The sequence below is a fragment of the Homalodisca vitripennis genome, chromosome 5, assembly GCF_021130785.1.
Source record: "Homalodisca vitripennis isolate AUS2020 chromosome 5, UT_GWSS_2.1, whole genome shotgun sequence".
Lineage (NCBI taxonomy): Eukaryota > Metazoa > Arthropoda > Insecta > Hemiptera > Cicadellidae > Homalodisca > Homalodisca vitripennis.
In genome coordinates this window covers 4,019,051-4,044,569 of record NC_060211.1, presented here as the reverse complement: position 1 = coordinate 4,044,569, position 25,519 = coordinate 4,019,051, and the positions used below count along the sequence as shown (strand labels likewise).

The following is a 25,519-nucleotide window of genomic DNA, read 5'->3' as shown; positions in this document are numbered from 1 at the left end:
CGGCGGATCAGTCAAGGTCGACTGAAGGCCACTCGGCGACCACAGACCACATTGATCACAGATCTGTAGATCACAGTCCACGTGCTGTGAGTTACGGTCACTTGATTTTTGGCTTTTGTGTCATAACCGATTTCCTCAAGGTTCACTGATTGTGTCGTTTTACACCCATCGATAATACCGAGTTGTCCCTCTAACACACCGTGGCAACGATGTCATTCTGAATGTGAACTTGACCAAGTCTGTTGTAACTACTACGTCCTCAAGGTTCACTGATTGTGTCGTTTTACACCCATCGATAATACCGAGTTGTCCCTCTAACACACCGTGGCAACGATGTCATTCTGAATGTGGACTTGACCAAGTCTGTTGTAACTACTACGTCCTCAAGGTTCACTGATTGTGTCGTTTTACACCCATCGATAATACCGAGTTGTCCCTCTAACACACCGTGGCAACGATGTCATTCTGAATGTGGACTTGACCAAGTCTGTTGTAACTACTACGTCCTCAAGGTTCACTGATTGTGTCGTTTTACACCCATCGATAATACCGAGTTGTCCCTCTAACACACCGTGGCAACGATGTCATTCTGAATGTGGACATGACCAAGTCTGTTGTAACTACTACGTCCTCAAGGTTCACTGATTGTGTCGTTTTACACCCATCGATAATACCGAGTTGTCCCTCTAACACACCGTGGCAACGATGTCATTCTGAATGTGAACTTGACCAAGTCTGTTGTAACTACTACGTCCTCAAGGTTCACTGATTGTGTCGTTTTACACCCATCGATAATACCGAGTTGTCCCTCTAACACACCGTGGCAACGATGTCATTCTGAATGTGGACATGACCAAGTCTGTTGTAACTACTACGTCCTCAAGGTTCACTGATTGTGTCGTTTTACACCCATCGATAATACCGAGTTGTCCCTCTAACACACCGTGGCAACGATGTCATTCTGAATGTGGACTTGACCAAGTCTGTTGTAACTACTACGTCCTCAAGGTTCACTGATTGTGTCGTTTTACACCCATCGATAATACCGAGTTGTCCCTCTAACACACCGTGGCAACGATGTCATTCTGAATGTGAACTTGACCAAGTCTGTTGTAACTACTACGTCCTCAAGGTTCACTGATTGTGTCGTTTTACACCCATCGATAATACCGAGTTGTCCCTCTAACACACCGTGGCAACGATGTCATTCTGAATGTGAACTTGACCAAGTCTGTTGTAACTACTACGTCCTCAAGGTTCACTGATTGTGTCGTTTTACACCCATCGATAATACCGAGTTGTCCCTCTAACACACCGTGGCAACGATGTCATTCTGAATGTGAACTTGACCAAGTCTGTTGTAACTACTACGTCCTCAAGGTTCACTGATTGTGTCGTTTTACACCCATCGATAATACCGAGTTGTCCCTCTAACACACCGTGGCAACGATGTCATTCTGAATGTGGACATGACCAAGTCTGTTGTAACTACTACGTCCTCAAGGTTCACTGATTGTGTCGTTTTACACCCATCGATAATACCGAGTTGTCCCTCTAACACACCGTGGCAACGATGTCATTCTGAATGTGAACTTGACCAAGTCTGTTGTAACTACTACGTCCTCAAGGTTCACTGATTGTGTCGTTTTACACCCATCGATAATACCGAGTTGTCCCTCTAACACACCGTGGCAACGATGTCATTCTGAATGTGAACTTGACCAAGTCTGTTGTAACTACTACGTCCTCAAGGTTCACTGATTGTGTCGTTTTACACCCATCGATAATACCGAGTTGTCCCTCTAACACACCGTGGCAACGATGTCATTCTGAATGTGAACTTGACCAAGTCTGTTGTAACTACTACGTCCTCAAGGTTCACTGATTGTGTCGTTTTACACCCATCGATAATACCGAGTTGTCCCTCTAACACACCGTGGCAACGATGTCATTCTGAATGTGAACTTGACCAAGTCTGTTGTAACTACTACGTCCTCAAGGTTCACTGATTGTGTCGTTTTACACCCATCGATAATACCGAGTTGTCCCTCTAACACACCGTGGCAACGATGTCATTCTGAATGTGAACTTGACCAAGTCTGTTGTAACTACTACGTCCTCAAGGTTCACTGATTGTGTCGTTTTACACCCATCGATAATACCGAGTTGTCCCTCTAACACACCGTGGCAACGATGTCATTCTGAATGTGAACTTGACCAAGTCTGTTGTAACTACTACGTCCTCAAGGTTCACTGATTGTGTCGTTTTACACCCATCGATAATACCGAGTTGTCCCTCTAACACACCGTGGCAACGATGTCATTCTGAATGTGAACTTGACCAAGTCTGTTGTAACTACTACGTCCTCAAGGTTCACTGATTGTGTCGTTTTACACCCATCGATAATACCGAGTTGTCCCTCTAACACACCGTGGCAACGATGTCATTCTGAATGTGGACATGACCAAGTCTGTTGTAACTACTACGTCCTCAAGGTTCACTGATTGTGTCGTTTTACACCCATCGATAATACCGAGTTGTCCCTCTAACACACCGTGGCAACGATGTCATTCTGAATGTGGACATGACCAAGTCTGTTGTAACTACTACGTCCTCAAGGTTCACTGATTGTGTCGTTTTACACCCATCGATAATACCGAGTTGTCCCTCTAACACACCGTGGCAACGATGTCATTCTGAATGTGGACTTGACCAAGTCTGTTGTAACTACTACGTCCTCAAGGTTCACTGATTGTGTCGTTTTACACCCATCGATAATACCGAGTTGTCCCTCTAACACACCGTGGCAACGATGTCATTCTGAATGTGGACATGACCAAGTCTGTTGTAACTACTACGTCCTCAAGGTTCACTGATTGTGTCGTTTTACACCCATCGATAATACCGAGTTGTCCCTCTAACACACCGTGGCAACGATGTCATTCTGAATGTGGACTTGACCAAGTCTGTTGTAACTACTACGTCCTCAAGGTTCACTGATTGTGTCGTTTTACACCCATCGATAATACCGAGTTGTCCCTCTAACACACCGTGGCAACGATGTCATTCTGAATGTGGACATGACCAAGTCTGTTGTAACTACTACGTCCTCAAGGTTCACTGATTGTGTCGTTTTACACCCATCGATAATACCGAGTTGTCCCTCTAACACACCGTGGCAACGATGTCATTCTGAATGTGAACTTGACCAAGTCTGTTGTAACTACTACGTCCTCAAGGTTCACTGATTGTGTCGTTTTACACCCATCGATAATACCGAGTTGTCCCTCTAACACACCGTGGCAACGATGTCATTCTGAATGTGGACATGACCAAGTCTGTTGTAACTACTACGTCCTCAAGGTTCACTGATTGTGTCGTTTTACACCCATCGATAATACCGAGTTGTCCCTCTAACACACCGTGGCAACGATGTCATTCTGAATGTGGACTTGACCAAGTCTGTTGTAACTACTACGTCCTCAAGGTTCACTGATTGTGTCGTTTTACACCCATCGATAATACCGAGTTGTCCCTCTAACACACCGTGGCAACGATGTCATTCTGAATGTGGACATGACCAAGTCTGTTGTAACTACTACGTCCTCAAGGTTCACTGATTGTGTCGTTTTACACCCATCGATAATACCGAGTTGTCCCTCTAACACACCGTGGCAACGATGTCATTCTGAATGTGGACTTGACCAAGTCTGTTGTAACTACTACGTCCTCAAGGTTCACTGATTGTGTCGTTTTACACCCATCGATAATACCGAGTTGTCCCTCTAACACACCGTGGCAACGATGTCATTCTGAATGTGGACTTGACCAAGTCTGTTGTAACTACTACGTCCTCAAGGTTCACTGATTGTGTCGTTTTACACCCATCGATAATACCGAGTTGTCCCTCTAACACACCGTGGCAACGATGTCATTCTGAATGTGGACTTGACCAAGTCTATTGTAACTACTACGTCCTCAAGGTTCACTGATTGTGTCGTTTTACACCCATCGATAATACCGAGTTGTCCCTCTAACACACCGTGGCAACGATGTCATTCTGAATGTGGACTTGACCAAGTCTATTGTAACTACTACGTCCTCAAGGTTCACTGATTGTGTCGTTTTACACCCATCGATAATACCGAGTTGTCCCTCTAACACACCGTGGCAACGATGTCATTCTGAATGTGGACATGACCAAGTCTGTTGTAACTACTACGTCCTCAAGGTTCACTGATTGTGTCGTTTTACACCCATCGATAATACCGAGTTGTCCCTCTAACACACCGTGGCAACGATGTCATTCTGAATGTGAACTTGACCAAGTCTGTTGTAACTACTACGTCCTCAAGGTTCACTGATTGTGTCGTTTTACACCCATCGATAATACCGAGTTGTCCCTCTAACACACCGTGGCAACGATGTCATTCTGAATGTGGACATGACCAAGTCTGTTGTAACTACTACGTCCTCAAGGTTCACTGATTGTGTCGTTTTACACCCATCGATAATACCGAGTTGTCCCTCTAACACACCGTGGCAACGATGTCATTCTGAATGTGGACATGACCAAGTCTGTTGTAACTACGGTACTACGTTTGTATGGTTGCTAGAAGAAAAAATTCAAAGAAAATTAAGTGGAAAAGGAATTGAATTTTTGGGATAGTCGTAATGGAAACGGAACATCTTTCATATAAAATCAACCAATAAGCATAGCAGGCCATACCAATAAGAATTCGTCAAAATCTTGAGGTCTTGTTTAATTAATATTTGAAGATAAGTAAAGTAATGTAAAATTTAAATTGAACATTTTCAAACTTTAGGGAAAAGGGTTTTTAAGGATTCCCTGTTTATGCCTTATTCTGTCCGTTCTCATGAGCCACTGGTCTTTGCAAGAATCTTATGAAACAAAATAAAGAGAAGATTTGATACAGTACTAGGTCCAGTTTTGGTCACAGGCAGGATTTGAAGCTGCGCTAGCTCTAACTCTGTCGTGTTAGACCGCTCGGCCACCGCTGCATTATACTCAGGGTTGCAAATATGGTTAATATAACAATTCCCGGACATACGTTGATACAACCCCAAAGAGAGTTGCTAACAAAATATGTCAATTTAAGTTCATTTAAAAAATGGCTGCAAAATGTATTTGAAGGAAAAGTGAATTTTGCAACACCCTAGCAGTAAGCCCAAAGCAGTTTGCTTCAATAATGAGAAGTAAAACGCTAAATCCACAAATCGGAACATCCTTCATGTATCATCTTCAATTATTAAAACATGTACGTGGAAACAATATGCAACATAGGGCGCAAGCACATCTCTATGGTTTTTATCACTGTTTATGTAATTTTTATACCTAAATAAACTACGTGCTTGCCTAGAAGTTGCCGTTTCTTCAAATATTATAGAAATAATAGATTCTGCACACTCACTTAAAGTTGTAGGGAGTAACGTTCATTAAAAGTTCCATTGCATTTTAAATGGAGAAGTATCCATCCTTTTATTCAAATTCTTAATTTATTACTCGATTTAGTGTTATTTTAAATTGCTGTGTAAACATTTTGACACGGTGTTAAGTATCCTTAACCAACCGCCATGGGAGAGGTTAACACGAGCCTATGTCGTGAGCTCCGGTGGCCAAAACCTAGAGAGTCTCCTATTAGCATAAAATACGAAACAAATTTGGCGAAAGCTGCATTTACGTAACACTCCCAAAAAAAACTCGATTTACGTATATTCCGGAGAACATAGTCGACCTCTTCGACAATGGTCTCATAAGCTATGCCTTATGTATCGAGTTCAGAGTTTACCCATAAGACATGATTATAGATACCTGTTGTACGTCCTTGAAATTTTGTATGACGCAGTAAAAAACTTACAGTGTTTGTATTTACAATTACTATTGTATCTCGAATCAAACCTGGATGGGAGAGTCGTGGGATCGGCGAACTACACAATCAGTTGTTGGTGAAAAGTCGACGCTGAGTATACGAGTATATCCCTGTGTTCCAGCAACAAACGTAGCCAGTTTAGTACCCATATTTGGAAGAGGAAAGAGGTATGAAGGATGATTACAAAAATGCGATTGGCGGCCTGTTTATGTAATCATAATATCAATATATACTGATTGAAGTTACAATATCAATGAATCCGATATCTGAAGTTTGTATCCTTCTCCTTACATACAATGCTTTTAGTAAACATTATTGACATAAAATAATATTGTTAAAATGTATCCTTGGTAAAAAAAACATGTGCTCTACTTTGCAAAGGCAGATATTATGTTACATTTACATTGTACACTTAAAGTTTCGTGTTGTCTTTTTACACAAATAAAGAGAATAATTAAACCCAGCCACGTCAAATATTACAGGAAGATTGTTTTTTTGTTACTGTCGTGTTATCCACGAGATACATTAATGAAATGCAAACAACGCGAAAGCCGGAGCGGTCTGGCCGTAATTAATTATACAATTTGAATAACTAAAACCGCGAGCAAGTTTTGACAAGGTGAATGTTAATAAGGGAGTGATAACTGATACTTAGCGTACAGCCAGCCCGAGCGTACAGACCAGCTACCTCGTACTCGCCTACGCGACCAACATACACTCGACTCACTGAGAAGTTCAAGGTTGCAAACTATTTACTACCTAGATCAATTTGAATAACTAAAACCGCGAGCAAGTTTTGACAAGGTGAATGTTAATAAGGGAGTGATAACTGATACTTAGCGTACAGCCAGCCCGAGCGTACTCGTACAACTACCACCATCGTAACTACGCTACAGCGACCAGACATCACTGACTCAGGAGAAGTTCAGGTTGCAAACTATTTACTAACCTAGATACAATTTGAATAACTAAAAACCGCGAGCAAGGTTTTGACAAGGTGAATGTTAATAAGGGAGTGATAACTGATACTTAGCGTACAGCCAGCCCGAGCGTACTCGTACAACTACCACCATCGTAACTACGCTACAGCGACCAGACATCACTGACTCAGGAGAAGTTCAGGTTGCAAACTATTTACTACCTAGATACAATTTGAATAACTAAAACCGCGAGCAAGTTTTGACAAGGTGAAATGTTAATAAGGGAGTGATAACTGATACTTAGCGTACAGCCAGCCCGAGCGTACTCGTACAACTACCACCATCGTAACCTACGCTACAGCGACCAGACATCACTGACTCAGGAGAAGTTCAGGTTGCAAACTATTTACTACCTAGATACAATTTGAATAACTAAAACCGCGAGCAAGTTTTGACAAGGTGAATGTTAATAAGGGAGTGATAACTGATACTTAGCGTACAGCCAGCCCGAGCGTACTCGTACAACTACCACCATCGTAACTACGCTACAAGCGACCCAGACATCACTGACTTCAGGAGAAGTTCAGGTTGCAAACTATTTACTACCTAGATACAATTTGAATAACTAAAACCGCGAGCAAGTTTTGACACAAGGTGAATGTTTAATAAGGGAGTGATAACTGATACTTAGCGTACAGCCAGCCCGAGCGTACTCGTACAACTACCACCATCGTAACTACGCTACAGCGACCAGACATCACTGACTCAGGAGAAGTTCAGGTTGCAAACTATTTACTAACCTAGATACAATTTGAATAACTAAAACCGCGAGCAAGTTTTGACAAGGTGAATGTTAATAAGGGAGTGATAACTGATTACTTAGCGTACAGCCAGCCCGAGCGTACTCGTACAACTACCACCATCGTAACTACGCTACAGCGACCAGACATCACTGACTCAGGAGAAGTTCAGGTTGCAAACTATTTACTACCTAGATACAATTTGAATAACTAAAACCGCGAGCAAGTTTTGACAAGGTGAGATGTGTGATAACTGATACAGGGAGTGATAACTGTTATCGTACAGCGTGATAACTCTACGTACTCGTACATACAGCCACCATCGTAAACTACGTAACTACGATACGCAGACCAGACATCACTGACTCAGGAGAAGTTCAGGTTGCAAACTATTTACTACCTAGATACAATTTTGAATAACTAAAAACCGCGAGCAAGTTTTGACAAGGTGAATGTTAATAAGGAGTGATAACTGTGATACTTAGCGTACAGCCAGCGTACGCCAGCCCGTACGCCATCGTACTCGTGCGACCAGACATCACTGCCCATCGTAAACTAACGCTACAGCGACAGACATCACTGGACTCAGGAGAAGTTCAGGTTTTGCAAACTATTTACTACCTAGATACAATTTGAATAACTAAAACGCGATCAAGTTTTGACAAGGTGAATGTTAATAATATCAGGGAGTGATAAAGCAAGTTTTGATGAATGTTACTTAGCGTACAGCCAGCCCGAGCGTCGTACTCGTACAACTACCGCCATCGTAACTACGCTACAGCGACCAGACATCACTGACTCAGGGAGAAGTTCAGGTTGCAAACTATTTACTACCTAGATACAATTTGAATAACTAAAACCGCGAGCAAGTTTTGACAAGGTGAATGTTAATAAGGGAGTGATAACTGATACTTAGCGTACAGCCAGCCCGAGCGTACTCGTACAACTACCACCATCGAAAACTACGCTACACAGCGACCAGGACATCACTGACTCAGGAGAAGTTCAGGTTGCAAACTATTTACTACCTAGATACAATTTGAATAACTAAAACCGCGAGCAAGTTTTGACAAGGTGAATGTTAATAAGGGGAGTGGTAACTGATACTTAGCGTACAGCCCAGCCCGAGCGTACTCGTACAACTACCGCCATCGTAACTACGCTACAGCGACCAGACATCACTGACTCAGGAGAAGTTCAGGTTGCAAACTATTTACTACCTAGATACAATTTGAATAACTAAAACCGCGAGCAAGTTTTGACAAGGTGAATGTTAATAAGGGAGTGATAACTGATACTTAGCGTACAGCCAGCCCGAGCGTACTCGTACAACTACCGCCATCGTAACTACGCTACAGCGACCAGACATCAACTGACTCAGGAGAAGTTTCAGGTTTGCAAACTATTTACTACCTAGATACAATTTGAATAACTAAAACCGCGAGCAAGTTTTGACAAGGTGAATGTTAATAAGGGAGTGATAACTGATACTTAGCGTACAGCCAGCCCGAGCGTACTCGTACAACTACCACCATCGTAACTACGCTACAGCGACCAGACATCACTGACTCAGGAGAAGTTCAGGTTGCAAACTATTTACTATCTAGATACAATTTTGAATAACTAAAACCGCGAGCAAGTTTTGACAAGGTGAATGTTAATAAGGGAGTGATAACTGATACTTAGCGTATACAGCCAGCCCGAGCGTACTCGTACAACTACCACCATCGTAACTACGCTACAGCGACCAGACATCACTGACTCAGGAGAAGTTCAGGTTGCAAACTATTTACTACCTAGATACAATTTGAATAACTAAAACCGCGAGCAAGTTTTGACAAGGTGAATGTTAATAAGGGAGTGATAACTGATACTTAGCGTACAGCAAGCCCGAGCGTACTCGTACAACTACCGCCATCGTAACTACGCTACAGCGACCAGACATCACTGACTCAGGAGAAGTTCAGGTTGCAAACTATTTACTACCTAGATACAATTTAATCATTTATAGGATCTTTATTTATATTTGGTTTAACATGTTACTCTGTTTCTTTGGTAAACAACTGTCTGTGACGATATGATGCAACAGGACACATTCTCACATTACATAATAACCGACTGTAACATTTATAAAGTACCATTTCAGTTTTCGGTTCACATCGTGCCGAGACATTGCTACCACAATGTCTTGAGATATTTCGACATCACTAGGGAGACACATCTGTCAATAAATGTTACCCTAAAAATGTTTAAAACTTTTGGCTAAAGATGGCACTCATCATGCCTGAAATATCTCAAGATTGTAACGGAGTGAGTAAGGTTTCGATGCGGTTGTGAACTGGAAAACGTAAATTTGGAAATTTAAAATACCTTATAATAATAGAATGGTTGAATTACACTGCAGTTATTAAATACGCGTATCATTATTACACGCAATATTACAGATAATTTCTAACGAATGCAGTAAAGGCTCATGAGGGATGTATCACAAACTACTGTTCCATGTTCTGTATTGTAAGCTTACCTCGTATCATTATTACACGCAATATTACAGATAATTTCTAACGAATGCAGTAAAGGCTCATGAGGGATGTATCACAAACTACTGTTCCATGTTCTGTATTGTAAGCTTACCTCGTATCATTATTACACGCAATATTACAGATAATTTCTAACGAATGCAGTAAAGGCTCATGAGGGATGTATCACAAACTACTGTTTCGTGTTCTGTATTGTAAGCTTACCTCGTATCATTATTACACGCAATATTACAGATAATTTCTAACGAATGCAGTAAAGGCTCATGAGGGATGTATCACAAACTACGGTTTCGTGTTCTGTATTGTAAGCTTACCTCGTATCATTATTACACGCAATATTACAGATAATTTCTAACGAATGCAGTAAAGGCTCATGAGGGATGTATCACAAACTACTGTTTCGTGTTCTGTATTGTAAGCTTACCTCGTATCATTATTACACGCAATATTACAGATAATTTCTAACGAATGCAGTAAAGGCTCATGAGGGATGTATCACAAACTACTGTTTCGTGTTCTGTATTGTAAGCTTACCTCGTATCATTATTACACGCAATATTACAGATAATTTCTAACGAATGCAGTAAAGGCTCATGAGGGATGTATCACAAACTACTGTTTCGTGTTCTGTATTGTAAGCTTACCTCGTATCATTATTACACGCAATATTACAGATAATTTCTAACGAATGCAGTAAAGGCTCATGAGGGATGTATCACAAACTACTGTTTCGTGTTCTGTATTGTAAGCTTACCTCGTATCATTATTACACGCAATATTACAGATAATTTCTAACGAATGCAGTAAAGGCTCATGAGGGATGTATCACAAACTACTGCTTCGTGTTCTGTATTGTAAGCTTACCTCGTATCATTATTACACGCAATATCACAGATAATTTCTAACGAATGCAGTAAAGGCTCATGAGGGATGTATCACAAACTACTGTTTCGTGTTCTGTATTGTAAGCTTACCTCGTATCATTATTACACGCAATATTACAGATAATTTCTAACGAATGCAGTAAAGGCTCATGAGGGATGTATCACAAACTACAGTTTCGTGTTCTGTATTGTAAGCTTACCTCGTATCCCTGCTTGGCCATCGTCTGACGGCCCCAGGAGTAATCCATGTCCTTCGCGTGAGGTCCACATTGCTGCAACACCATCAGCATTCTATTAATTCTTCAGCATCATACATAGTTAAATATTTCGCTCTAAGTGCTGACTAAACGGTTTCCGACAATATTGACAGTAAGTAGACGCTTACAACTGTGCACCTTAAATTTGTTTTAAAAATGTAAATAATTAGTAACTTAAAAATCTTGTTAACTAGACTTTACAAATCGTCTTACCAACTGTAAAAACATATTTAGCTTTGATATTGGGTAATATGTATTAGATAATAGGGATATTTCAGAAATTGCCTCACCAGAACCAATGTGTCTTTATTCCTCCATAAGTTTCTCTGATAAAAAGCCCTCGCACAAATACGGAATGCCCTCAAACGATGTAAAGTTCCACAAATGAGCGCTTATTGAAAAAATTTCATCATAGCAATAAAAGAATATTATTACAATCAATAAATATAATGCTAATCACAATAATTGTACAAATGTTAAAAATGCAATGACCTATGTTAGTAGTGTTTGTTAATATACATTTTTGTTAACTTAATTAAGTTTAAAGGTTTCTTTGCATAAACTCAACGATATCTTGTTGAAAGGTTCCTATTGATACGATACAAATACCCTAAGTATTCCTCTAAACTGTGAAAACGTTAAAAAAAACAATAGCATCATAGCTTATTTCTAGGTTATGTAAAATATTAATTCTACAAAAATTAAACTTTGATTATATTTGCGTTATATAAGTATTTCAACGGTAGGCATGAATACATTGAAACTGACACTCAATCGGCGTCAAGGAGCAATATTAGCTGTAATCGAGCCCTTGTGATGACGCAGAAATACCGCATCTATCCCGAGTTAAAGGCGTCAAGCACGTCTGCCCACCAGGGACATACACCTGTCCTCCAGGAGTAATATATTAACTACTCCAATATTATGCACTGCCAGCTGCCGCATGCCACGTTGATTACGTGAAGAGCAGCAAAATAAATTCATCCCTCATGCTTGTGGTTTTATAACCTACCTCACAGACACACGGACGGCGAGAACTAACGATATACAGAAGTAGCAAACTCTCCTGAATTACATCCGCATTTCACAACTACCGAGCATAATTTATCCAGGCGCCATGCCGGTAACATTAAAATTATACATATTGAGAACTACTTAACATCGTGGGTAACAATCGCACTTCACAACTACCGAACATAATTTCTCCTGGCGCCATGCCGGTAACATTAAAATTATACATATTGAGAACTACTTAACATCGTGGGTAACAATCGCACTTCACAACTACCGAGCATAATTTCTCCTGGCGCCATGCCGGTAACATTAAAATTATACATATTGAGAACTACTTAACATCGTGGGTAACAATCGCACTTCACAACTACCGAGCATAATTTCTCCTGGCGCCATGCCGGTAACATTAAAATTATACATATTGAGAACTACTTAACATCGTGGGTAACAATCGCACTTCACAACTACCGAGCATAATTTCTCCTGGCGCCATGCCGGTAACATTAAAATTATACATATTGAGAACTACTTAACATCCTGGGTAACAATCGCACTTCACAACTACCGAGCATAATTTCTCCTGGCGCCATGCCGGTAACATTAAAATTATACATATTGAGAACTACTTAACATCCTGGGTAACAATCGCACTTCACAACTACCGAGCATAATTTCTCCTGGCGCCATGCCGGTAACATTAAAATTATACATATTGAGAACTACTTAACATCCTGGGTAACAATCGCACTTCACAACTACCGAGCATAATTTCTCCTGGCGCCATGCCGGTAACATTAAAATTATACATATTGAGAACTACTTAACATCCTGGGTAACAATCGCACTTCACAACTACCGAGCATAATTTCTCCTGGCGCCATGCCGGTAACATTAAAATTATACATATTGAGAACTACTTAACATCCTGGGTAACAATCGCACTTCACAACTACCGAGCATAATTTCTCCTGGCGCCATGCCGGTAACATTAAAATTATACATATTGAGAACTACTTAACATCCTGGGTAACAATCGCACTTCACAACTACCGAGCATAATTTCTCCAGGCGCCATGCCGGTAACATTAAAATTATACATATTGAGAACTACTTAACATCCTGGGTAACAATCGCACTTCACAACTACCGAGCATAATTTCTCCTGGCGCCATGCCGGTAACATTAAAATTATACATATTGAGAACTACTTAACATCCTGGGTAACAATCGCACTTCACAACTACCGAGCATAATTTCTCCTGGCGCCATGCCGGTAACATTAAAATTATACATATTGAGAACTACTTAACATCCTGGGTAACAATCGCACTTCACAACTACCGAGCATAATTTCTCCTGGCGCCATGCCGGTAACATTAAAATTATACATATTGAGAACTACTTAACATCGTGGGTAACAATCGCACTTCACAACTACCGAGCATAATTTCTCCTGGCGCCATGCCGGTAACATTAAAATTATACATATTGAGAACTACTTAACATCGTGGGTAACAATCGCACTTCACAACTACCGAGCATAATTTCTCCTGGCGCCATGCCGGTAACATTAAAATTATACATATTGAGAACTACTTAACATCCTGGGTAACAATCGCAATTCACAACTACCGAGCATAATTTCTCCTGGCGCCATGCCGGTAACATTAAAATTATACATATTGAGAACTACTTAACATCCTGGGTAACAATCGCACTTCACAACTACCGAGCATAATTTCTCCTGGCGCCATGCCGGTAACATTAAAATTATACATATTGAGAACTACTTAACATCCTGGGTAACAATCGCACTTCACAACTACCGAGCATAATTCATCCAGGCGCCATGCCGGTAATATTAAAATTATACATATTGACAACTACTTAACATCCTGGGTAACAATCGCACTTCACAACTACCGAGCATAAATTCACCAGGCGCCATGCCGGTAACATTAAAATTATACATATTGAGAACTACTTAACATCGTGGGTAACAATCGCACTTCACAACTACCGAGCATAATTTCTCCTGGCGCCATGCCGGTAACATTAAAATTATACATATTGAGAACTACTTAACATCGTGGGTAACAATCGCACTTCACAACTACCGAGCATAATTTTCTCCTGGCGCCATGCCGGTAACATTAAAATTATACATATTGAGAACTACTTAACATCCTGGGTAACAATCGCACTTCACAACTACCGAGCATAATTCATCCAGGCGCCATGCCGGTAACATTAAAATTATACATATTGAGAACTACTTAACATCCTGGGTAACAATCGCACTTCACAACTACCGAGCATAATTTCTCCAGGCGCCATGCCGGTAACATTAAAATTATACATATTGAGAACTACTTAACATCCTGGGTAACAATCGCACTTCACAACTACCGAGCATAATTCATCCAGGCGCCATGCCGGTAATATTAAAATTATACATATTGAGAACTACTTAACATCGTGGGTAACAATCGCACTTCACAACTACCGAGCATAATTTCTCCTGGCGCCATGCCGGTAACATTAAAATTATACATATTGAGAACTACTTAACATCCTGGGTAACAATCGCACTTCACAACTACCGAGCATAATTTCTTCAAGCGCCATGCCCGCCTGTAATGTGTACTTTACCCGCCTGTAATGTGTACTTTACCCCGCCTGTAATTTGTTCTTTACCCGCCTGTAATGTGTACTTTACCCGCATGTAATGTGTACTATACCCGCCTGTAATTTGTACTTTACCCGCCTGTAATTTGTACTTTACCCGCACTTACCTTGGCTCACTGTGCTCTCCTTTCGAACCTTCCATGTTTGTATTGACTGTATAGTTTGGCTGGGTTGTGTTTGTAGCTTAGTCTAGGAAAGCGTTTCGAAACTTGTACCAGTTGGTGAATTAATCAGTGACTAAGACTAGATGTAAGATGCTCGCAGATAGGGACAACCGATGGCTCTTTGACACCGCGAGTTTAAATCCTGTCAGGTCCGGTACAATTTTTATCAACAATCTTCACCCATACTTTGCCAACCTCTTCTTAATTATGCTTCAGAATTCCTGAGTGAATGTAGCATTTGGAAATAAAAACACGCGCTTAAATGTAAATAAGTTACTTCATAAAATTGCTTTGGCAAAATTCCAATTACACATATTTTTATTTTTTATTTTGTAACCTTGTAACGAATTTATCACCTATATTCCTTATTATGTGATATGTATCTTATTTTTACCTATTTTACGCTTATTAAAGCTTAAATGTAAATAAGTTACTTCATAAAATTGCTTTGACAAAATTCCAATTACAAATATTTTTATTTTTATTTTGTAACCATGTAACGAATTTATCACCTATATTCCTTATTATGTGATATGTATCTTATTTTTACCTATTTTACGCTTATTAAAGCTTAAATGTAAATAAGTTACTTCATAAAATTGCTTTGACAAAATTCCAATTACAAATATTTTTATTTTTATTTTGTAACCATGTAACGAATTTATCACCTATATTCCTTATTATGTGATATGTATCTTATTTTTACCTATTTTACGCTTATTAAAGCTTAAATGTAAATAAGTTACTTCATAAAATTGCTTTGACAAAATTCCAATTACAAATATTTTTATTTTTATTTTGTAACCATGTAACGAATTTATCACCTATATTCCTTATTATGTGATATGTATCTTATTTTTACCTATTTTACGCTTATTAAAGCTTAAATGTAAATAAGTTACTTCATAAAATTGCTTTGACAAAATTCCAATTACAAATATTTTTATTTTTATTTTGTAACCATGTAACGAATTTATCACCTATATTCCTTATTATGTGATATGTATCTTATTTTTACCTATTTTACGCTTATTAAAGCTTAAATGTAAATAAGTTACTTCATAAAATTGCTTTGACAAAATTCCAATTACACATATTTTTATTTTTATTTTGTAACCATCTAACGAATTTATCACCTATATTCCTTATTATGTGATATGTATCTTATTTTTACCTATTTTACGCTTATTAAAGCTTAAATGTAAATAAGTTACTTCATGAAAATTGCTTTGACAAAATTCCAATTACGCATATTTTTATTTTATTTTGTAAACCATCTAACGAATTTATCACCTATATTCCTTATTATGTGATATGTATCTTATTTTTACCTATTTTACGCTTATTAAAGCTTAAATGTAAATAAGTTACTTCATAAAATTGCTTTGACAAAATTCCAATTACACATATTTTTATTTTTATTTTGTAACCATCTAACGAATTTATCACCTATATTCCTTATTATGTGATATGTATCTTATTTTTACCTATTTTACGCTTATTAAAGCTTAAATGTAAATAAGTTACTTCATAAAATTGCTTTGACAAAATTCCAATTACGCATATTTTTATTTTTATTTTGTAACCATCTAACGAATTTATCACCTATATTCCTTATTATGTGATATGTATCTTATTTTTACCTATTTTACGCTTATTAAAGCTTAAATGTAAATAAGTTACTTCATAAAATTGCTTTGACAAAATTCCAATTACGCATATTTTTATTTTTATTTTGTAACCATCTAACGAATTTATCACCTATATTCCTTATTATGTGATATGTATCTTATTTTTACCTATTTTACGCTTATTAAAGCTTAAATGTAAATAAGTTACTTCATAAAATTGCTTTGACAAAATTCCAATTACAAATATTTTTATTTTTATTTTGTAACCATGTAACGAATTTATCACCTATATTCCTTATTATGTGATATGTATCTTATTTTTACCTATTTTACGCTTATTAAAGCTTAAATGTAAATAAGTTACTTCATAAAATTGCTTTGACAAAATTCCAATTACAAATATTTTTATTTTTATTTTGTAACCATGTAACGAATTTATCACCTATATTCCTTATTATGTGATATGTATCTTATTTTTACCTATTTTACGCTTATTAAAGCTTAAATGTAAATAAGTTACTTCATAAAATTGCTTTGACAAAATTCCAATTACAAATATTTTTATTTTGTAACCATGTAACGAATTTATCACCTATATTCCTTATTATGTGATATGTATCTTATTTTTACCTATTTTACGCTTATTAAAGCTTAAATGTAAATAAGTTACTTCATAAAATTGCTTTGACAAAATTCCAATTACACATATTTTTATTTTTATTTTGTAACCATGTAACGAATTTATCACCTATATTCCTTATTATGTGATATGTATCTTATTTTTACCTATTTTACGCTTATTAAAGCTTAAATGTAAATAAGTTACTTCATAAAATTGCTTTGACAAAATTCCAATTACACATATTTTTATTTTTATTTTGTAACCATCTAACGAATTTATCACCTATATTCCTTATTATGTGATATGTATCTTATTTTTACCTATTTTACGCTTATTAAAGCTTAAATGTAAATAAGTTACTTCATAAAATTGCTTTGACAAAATTCCAATTACGCATATTTTTATTTTTATTTTGTAACCATCTAACGAATTTATCACCTATATTCCTTATTATGTGATATGTATCTTATTTTTACCTATTTTACGCTTATTAAAGCTTAAATGTAAATAAGTTACTTCATAAAATTGCTTTGACAAAATTCCAATTACACATATTTTTATTTTTATTTTGTAACCATGTAACGAATTTATCACCTATATTCCTTATTATGTGATATGTATCTTATTTTTACCTATTTTACGCTTATTAAAGCTTAAATGTAAATAAGTTACTTCATGAAATTGCTTTGACAAAATTCCAATTACGCATATTTTTATTTTATTTTGTAACCATCTAACGAATTTATCACCTATATTCCTTATTATGTGATATGTATCTTATTTTTACCTATTTTACGCTTATTAAAGCTTAAATGTAAATAAGTATACTTCATAAAATTGCTTTGACAAAATTCCAATTTCGCATATTTTTTATTTTTATTTTGTAACCATCTAACGAATTTTATCACCTATATTCCTTATTATGTGATATGTATCTTATTTTTACCGATTTTACGCTTATTAAAGCTTAAATGTAAATTAAGTTACTTCATAAAATTGCCTTTGACAAAATTCCAATTACAAATATTTTTTTTTTATTTTGTAACCATGTAACGAATTTATCACCTATATTCCTTATTATGTGATATGTATCTTATTTTTACCTATTTTACGCTTATTAAAGCTTAAATGTAAATAAGTTACTTCATAAAATTGCTTTGACAAAATTCCAATACAAATATTTTTATTTTTATTTTGTAAACCATGTAACGAATTTATCACCTATATTCCTTATTATGTGATATGTATCTTATTTTATACCTATTTTAACGCTTATTAAAGCTTAAATGTAAATAAGTTACTTCATAAAATTGCTTTGACAAAATTCCAATTACACATATTTTTATTTTTTATTTTTGTAACCATGTAACGAATTTATCACCTAGTATTCCTTATTATGTGATATGTATCTTATTTTTTACCTATTTTACGCTTATTAAAGCTTAAATGTAAATAAGTTACTTCATGAAATTGCTTTGACAAAATTCCAATTACGCATATTTTTATTTTATTTTGTAACCATCTAACGAATTTATCACCTATATTCCTTATTATGTGATATGTATCTTATTTTTTACCTATTTTAAACGCTTATTAAAGCTTAAATGTAAATAAGTTACTTCATAAAATTGCTTGACAAAATTCCAATTACACATATTTTTTATTTTTATTTTGTAACCATGTAACGAATTTATCACCTATATTCCTTATTATGTGATATGTATCTTATTTTTACCTATTTTACGCTTATTAAAGCTTAAATGTAAATAAGTTACTTCATGAAATTGCTTTGACAAAATTCCAATTACGCATATTTTTATTTTTGATTTTGTAACCATCTAACGAATTTATCACCTATATTTCCTTATTATGTATATGTATCTTATTTTTACTATTTTTACGCTTATAAAGCTTAAATGTAAATAAGTTTACTTCATAAAAATTGCTTTGACAAAATTCCAATTACGCATATTTTTATTTTTATTTTGTAACCATCTAACGAATTTATCACCTATATTCCTTATTATGTGATTATGTATCTTATTTTTACCGATTTTACGCTTATTAAAGCTTAAATGTAAATAAGTTACTTCATAAAATTGCTTTGACAAAATTCCAATTACGCATATTTTTATTTTATTTTGTAACCATGTAACGAATTTATATCACCTATATTCCTTATTATGTGATATGTAATCTTATTTTTACCCTATTTTTACGCTTATTAAAGCTTAAATGTAAATAAGTTACTTCATAAAATTGCTTTGACAAAATTCCAATTACGCATATTTTTATATTGTAACCATGTAACGAATTTATCACCCTATATTCCTTATTATGTGATATGTATCTTATTTTTACCTATTTTACGCTTATTAAAGCTTAAATGTAAATAAGTTACTTCATGAAATTGCTTTGACAAAATATTCCAATTACACATATTTTTATTTTGTAACCATCTAACGAAATTTATCACCTATATTCCTTATTATGTGATATGTATCTTATTTTTACCTATTTTACGCTTATTAAAGCTTAAATGTAAATAAGTTACTTCATGAAATTGCTTTGACAAAATTCCAATTACACATATTTTTTATTTTTATTTTGTAACCATGTAACGAATTTATCACCTATATTCCTTATTATGTGATTATGTATCTTATTTTTACCTATTTTAACGCTTATTAAAGCTTAAATGTAAATAAAGTTACTTCATAAAATTGCTTTGACAAAATTCCAATTACGCATATTTTTTTTATATTGTAAACCATGTAACGAATTTATCACCTATATTCCTTATTATGTGATATGTATCTTATTTTTACCTATTTTACGCTTATTAAAGCTTAAATGTAAATAAGTTACTTCATAAAATTGCTTTGACAAAATTCCAATTACGCATATTTTTATATTGTAACCATGTAACGAATTTATCACCTAATATTCCTTATTATGTGATATGTATATCTTATTTTTATCTATTTTAACGCTTATTAAAGCTTAAATGTAAATAAGTTACTTCATAAAATTGCTTTGACAAAATTCCAATTACGCATATTTTATATTTTTATATTGTAACCATCTAAACGAATTTATCACCTATATTCCTTATTATGTGATATGTATCTTATTTTTACCTATTTTACGCTTATTAAAGCTTAAATGTAAATAAGTTACTTCATAAAATTGCTTTGACAAAATTCCAATTACGCATATTTTTATTTTTATTTTGTAACCATGTAACGAATTTATCACCTATATTCCTTATTATGTGATATGTATCTTATTTTTACCTATTTTACGCTTATTAAAGCTTAAATGTAAATAAGTTACTTCATAAAATTGCTTTGACAAAATTCCAATTACACATATTTTTATTTTTATTTTGTAACCATGTAACGAATTTATCACCTATATTCCTTATTATGTGATATGTATCTTATTTTTACCTATTTTACGCTTATTAAAGCTTTGTGCATTACACGTATAACACATATGATTATATACAAAATGTGACAGAGAACAGTGACTGCAATTCTTGTTTTTTACATCTGTCAACATTTAAAAATCCAAACAAATACATGTTCTTGTATTTGGAAATACTTACAGTATGCAGTAAAATACAGTAAAATAATTACATCATGAACTCTTAATTCAATATTACTGTCAATAAATAATGTTCGATCAATGTTGATAATAATTATTAAGTTATCGATTTATAATGTCTTATGATTTGTGAATTTTTATGGGTTTTGAATTATTAAAACCAATGTTCGCCTTTACGAGTATTTATTCGTTATTAATAGCTACATTAGAGGTTTTAAACCGCTAACATCGTAAATTTACAATAAGTACTCCACACATAGCACCTGCCACAATTCCTTTCTCGGACCCGCAGCCTCCATTAAAACATATCGTCATTAGACTTGTTTACAAGCGTTTATGACATTCGTCCGAGCGAACGTGGCCGTGCCACGAGTCAGACAAGTCATAAACAGCCAGAGATCCCCATAAAGGAACTCGGACAGTAAATCATAACATTTGCCTTCACAATCACGGCGCGGCGGCCGCGGCGGCACACACGACAGCAACACAATCCAGGTGGCACTGCTGCCTTTCGGAGTCGCTAATTAAATCATAATTATAACCGGTACAGTCCGGTCAGTATGCAAAATATAGATAATGTTGTTGATTATACGTACGAACTAAAATTACGTTTTTTCACTTTAATTCACCGCCATAAATAAATAAATTAAGCAGGCGTTGATAACGGGCGAGCGCTCGCTGTTTCGGTGATCGTAGTTAATGGGGCCAGTTATCTCTAGATCACGTGACTCGGAGTAATGGAGAGATACTATCTTATGCAAAACGTACACAGTGTAACCTGTAATGGCGGTGTCAGTAGAAGCTAGGCTGTAAACTGATTTGCCTCACCGCGGCTGCGGCTGTTGATCGGTCGACTTTATAGCGAAGTAATGGTCAACGCATAAAACAAGGTGTTTACATAATACAGACCTTTATTCAGGTTCCCTCAGCAGGATTATCGTGTAATCCTTATTTATTTCGATGCATACTCCCGATATCTAGAGATATTATATCAATAAGGTAAACAACGATATCAATTTGGCGCCTAGAGATCAGTTAATCACGAATAACCCACACACTTACTTCCTGACTGGTCAGTTAACATTAGATTATCGCTTAAAAATGGAAAGGGTATGTGATGACTTTCTATTTGAATAATACTAGAATCAGGTTAATTCAATTATTTATTTTGTATTAATTCAATGGACAGTGTCAGAAATCCTATTAATCTTAAACCATATCCATTGTCAATATGAAACTTGGACTAAATGTGGACAACTTATACCTGTAGTATAGTTCTTCAAATAAAATCTTTCGGGTTAATTTTTACCTTATTTAAAATATCAAAATGTTAAATTTTGAAGAGTAAAGGCGCAAACAAACATTTTTGACGCAATTTAAGAAAATAATGAATGGAGTGATTAGCAATGTTCATTTAATAAAGTTATTACACTTATTGGAAAACCAAGTTATCGTTTGATTGAAATAAAGATATAACCATGGAATGACAAACTATTGTAGGACAGACAAGTCACTTGACAATCTAAAGGGTGGAGGAAGAGGCGCAGACAGGTGAGTGGATGAGAACTTCTCACGCTAGGGTAGGACACCTCACACATACCCTCACCTCACTTCCTTGTTAGGGATGGTCATTCACATTGAAAACTCACAAATCAATTGTCCCTCCGGCCTATAAATCAATAAAACACTAGCCCTTTGTTTAAGGGAATGTGTGTTTACACTGGAAGTGTATAGAGGGACCGACTTGCTCCCCTTGGGTGGTTCTTTTACTGTTTTCTGATTAGCCTCAGAGCCTCGCACCCCGCACCCCGCACCACACACCCTACCTACACCACAGTTCGATCTCGACCGATAGCGAAGGTCTGGTCTGGGGTGTGTATGATAAACATCGCCATTGACAATTTGATGAAGAGAGCGGCAGCCGCCAGGAGCTCAGCACCTGGAGTCAGAACTGATCGTCTTTCACTGGTATTGTGGAATACGAACATCCCGAATGGAAATCATAAACTCCTTTCACTGTTAATTATGGAGCATTAAAGTAGAAAAATACGAACGAAAATCATAACATCCGAAATGAAGATCATTAAGAAGAGTCGAATCTCGTTAGGAAATATCTCTAAAAGTCTCTAAAAGTATTCGAGTATTTGTCAACATTCCCTTTAAAAACATTGTTTTTTTAATCACATGTGTACGTATTTATAAATTAGGAATGTAAATTACAACATGAAAGTATTTGCAGTAAATTACTTAATTTATTTTAACTACAACATCTATAACGTGTTTCATTTTTAGTAGCCTAGGAATTAAAATTAACGGACGCAGATATCACAGATACAAAACTCCTTAAAGCCTTAGATTTAACAACAGATTGTTATCTTTTAATGTGATTCGATCAGTACAAGACGTTTGTCATAGATGGTAAAACATGTGAGGTTAAAACACATTTTTTAGAGTAAATACGACGTTTAAAATTTCCCAAATTAAAAATGTGCGCCAGTAAAGATGAAATCTGGCGATAGTATACTTTACTGAGATTATGTACATTAGGAGCAATAACAATAAAGTCCCCTCTACAGTCCTGAATCCTGAATTCCTGTCACAACTGCACTATTAGGGTTCAGTTCGAGCCGTTGGTTATCTCACAGAAATACGGTTCACAGGTATAAATTTGGTCGAGTGTTTAACTTTCAGCAGTTGATGAAGGCCGAAGTGTTGAGATTGACAAGAATCTAAAATTTGCATCCAAACTGTTTGAAATGAGCGTGAGAGGAGGGGTGGGGAGGGGCAGACCCCAAGGCGTTGCGCCACTACCGCTGCGTTCTGATGTCCCTGTCAGTGTATGACGTAACACATATTTTAGGATAATTAGGATACAATTAGGCAACCGATTGCAGGAATTCTTCGAGAAAATAGTTACGTAATGTAGAATATCACAATATCAAGAATACAAGTATCCTAATAAATAAATGTATTGTTTTATGTATTTTTATCTTTCTATATAATATTATATCACATTTTTGTATTATATTTTTATATTTTTATACCTGGAAACAATACGTAGTTTTATGGAAATGGCTAAAATGTTTACATAAAAACAGTTTATAGTATTTTTTATGTAATTTCAGAGTCACGGGTATGACGGTTAGGAACCTCCATTTAGGTCTTTCTTGAAGACAGAAATCATCACTCAACAGGATTTATAAGCGTTTACTACAAATTTTGGTTAATTTTTATAGGGCTTAAAATGATTAAAGATAAATTATGATCTTTTACTGTTAGATATAAATTAAATCAAAAAATGATGTCTTTTTACTGACAGTTCATGGATTCAAACAATGTTTTTATAATATGGAATTATTTTAATACACGAAGTTTAATACATTAACATTTAAAGCAATTGTATTTTTAATAAATAAAGAACAGGTCACTTCTTTTAGTTATATGATATGTGAACACTGTACAGAAATTAGCATCCTTAATTTCAGACGTCGTACTGTGGGTTAAGATACCCCCGGATACTACTTTACGCCTAACATTCATCGTAAAATGTGATCGATTCAACAAATATTTTTGGTAACGAAAAAATTTCTGTTTCTATTTTTATATCTTTAGAAAAAATATATATTTTTTTAAAGGGATTGGAATATTTTAAAACATTGACCCGTCCGAACATCGTTCATCAGTACTACCTTAATCTAAACTGAAGGTAAACAAAAATATAAAATACGGTTTAAATTTTTTTAATATGAATCTATAGATTAAATGTTATTAACACCACCATGACGTTCACATAAGAATTGATAGGACTGGTTAATTTGTAATGTATTAATTTAACTACTGTCCAGTTTCACATAGGTCTAACCTTTCTCATGGATACAAAAAGGAATATACATAGTAAATGCACCCCCTAAAACGCTCTAAGCTAATTGCAGCTAAATTTAACCATTGATGAATGTATAATTCCAGTAATTGTGCTAATTATATGGAGATAATAGCCCGAACAACAAGACAAACGGCCACACATTATAATTAATGATTATTTCAACACAATTTAAAAAAACAGTCTGTGTTTAAAGATAATTTAGAAGCATTCGCTAATTGTCTACTTAGCTACAACAGTATTAATTGGATTGCGGACATTTGCGAACGTTATGTGGTAAAAATAGATCACTATTGAACACTAGAACCCTAGTGATTGAAGTACACCCTCTTCCTCAGCTGCCAATAAACCTAAAGAAATATCGCTAAATATACAAAACATTTAAAGGGAAGGCGCATGTGACATAGGTTTCGTAGTTCTAAACAGTGGCATCGCTATTTCACCATTCTGGACTTGTTCTTACATCATGCGTCATGAGTTATTGTACTGTCAAATTCAGGTGTGGCAAGTTTAGTGTGTGGCAAGTTAATGATTGATTGAATATATTCAACATCCTATTATCCTTTCCAGTCATCCTTCGTCAATAAAAAATTTGAAACAAAGAACACCAATAAGTAC

General features: G+C 35.7%; 1 protein-coding gene across 2 annotated transcripts in view; it reads right to left on the bottom strand.

Moving 5' to 3' along the window:
- LOC124361728 (zinc finger protein rotund-like) overlaps positions 1-25,519 on the bottom strand; it is a 476,333-nt gene that overhangs the window by 185,531 nt on the left and 265,283 nt on the right. For both annotated transcript variants that reach the window (XM_046815673.1, XM_046815674.1), the window contains exon 3: positions 11,237-11,308. In XM_046815673.1, the coding sequence (XP_046671629.1) occupies positions 11,237-11,308 (72 nt within the window). The remainder of the gene's footprint in view (positions 1-11,236; positions 11,309-25,519) is intronic.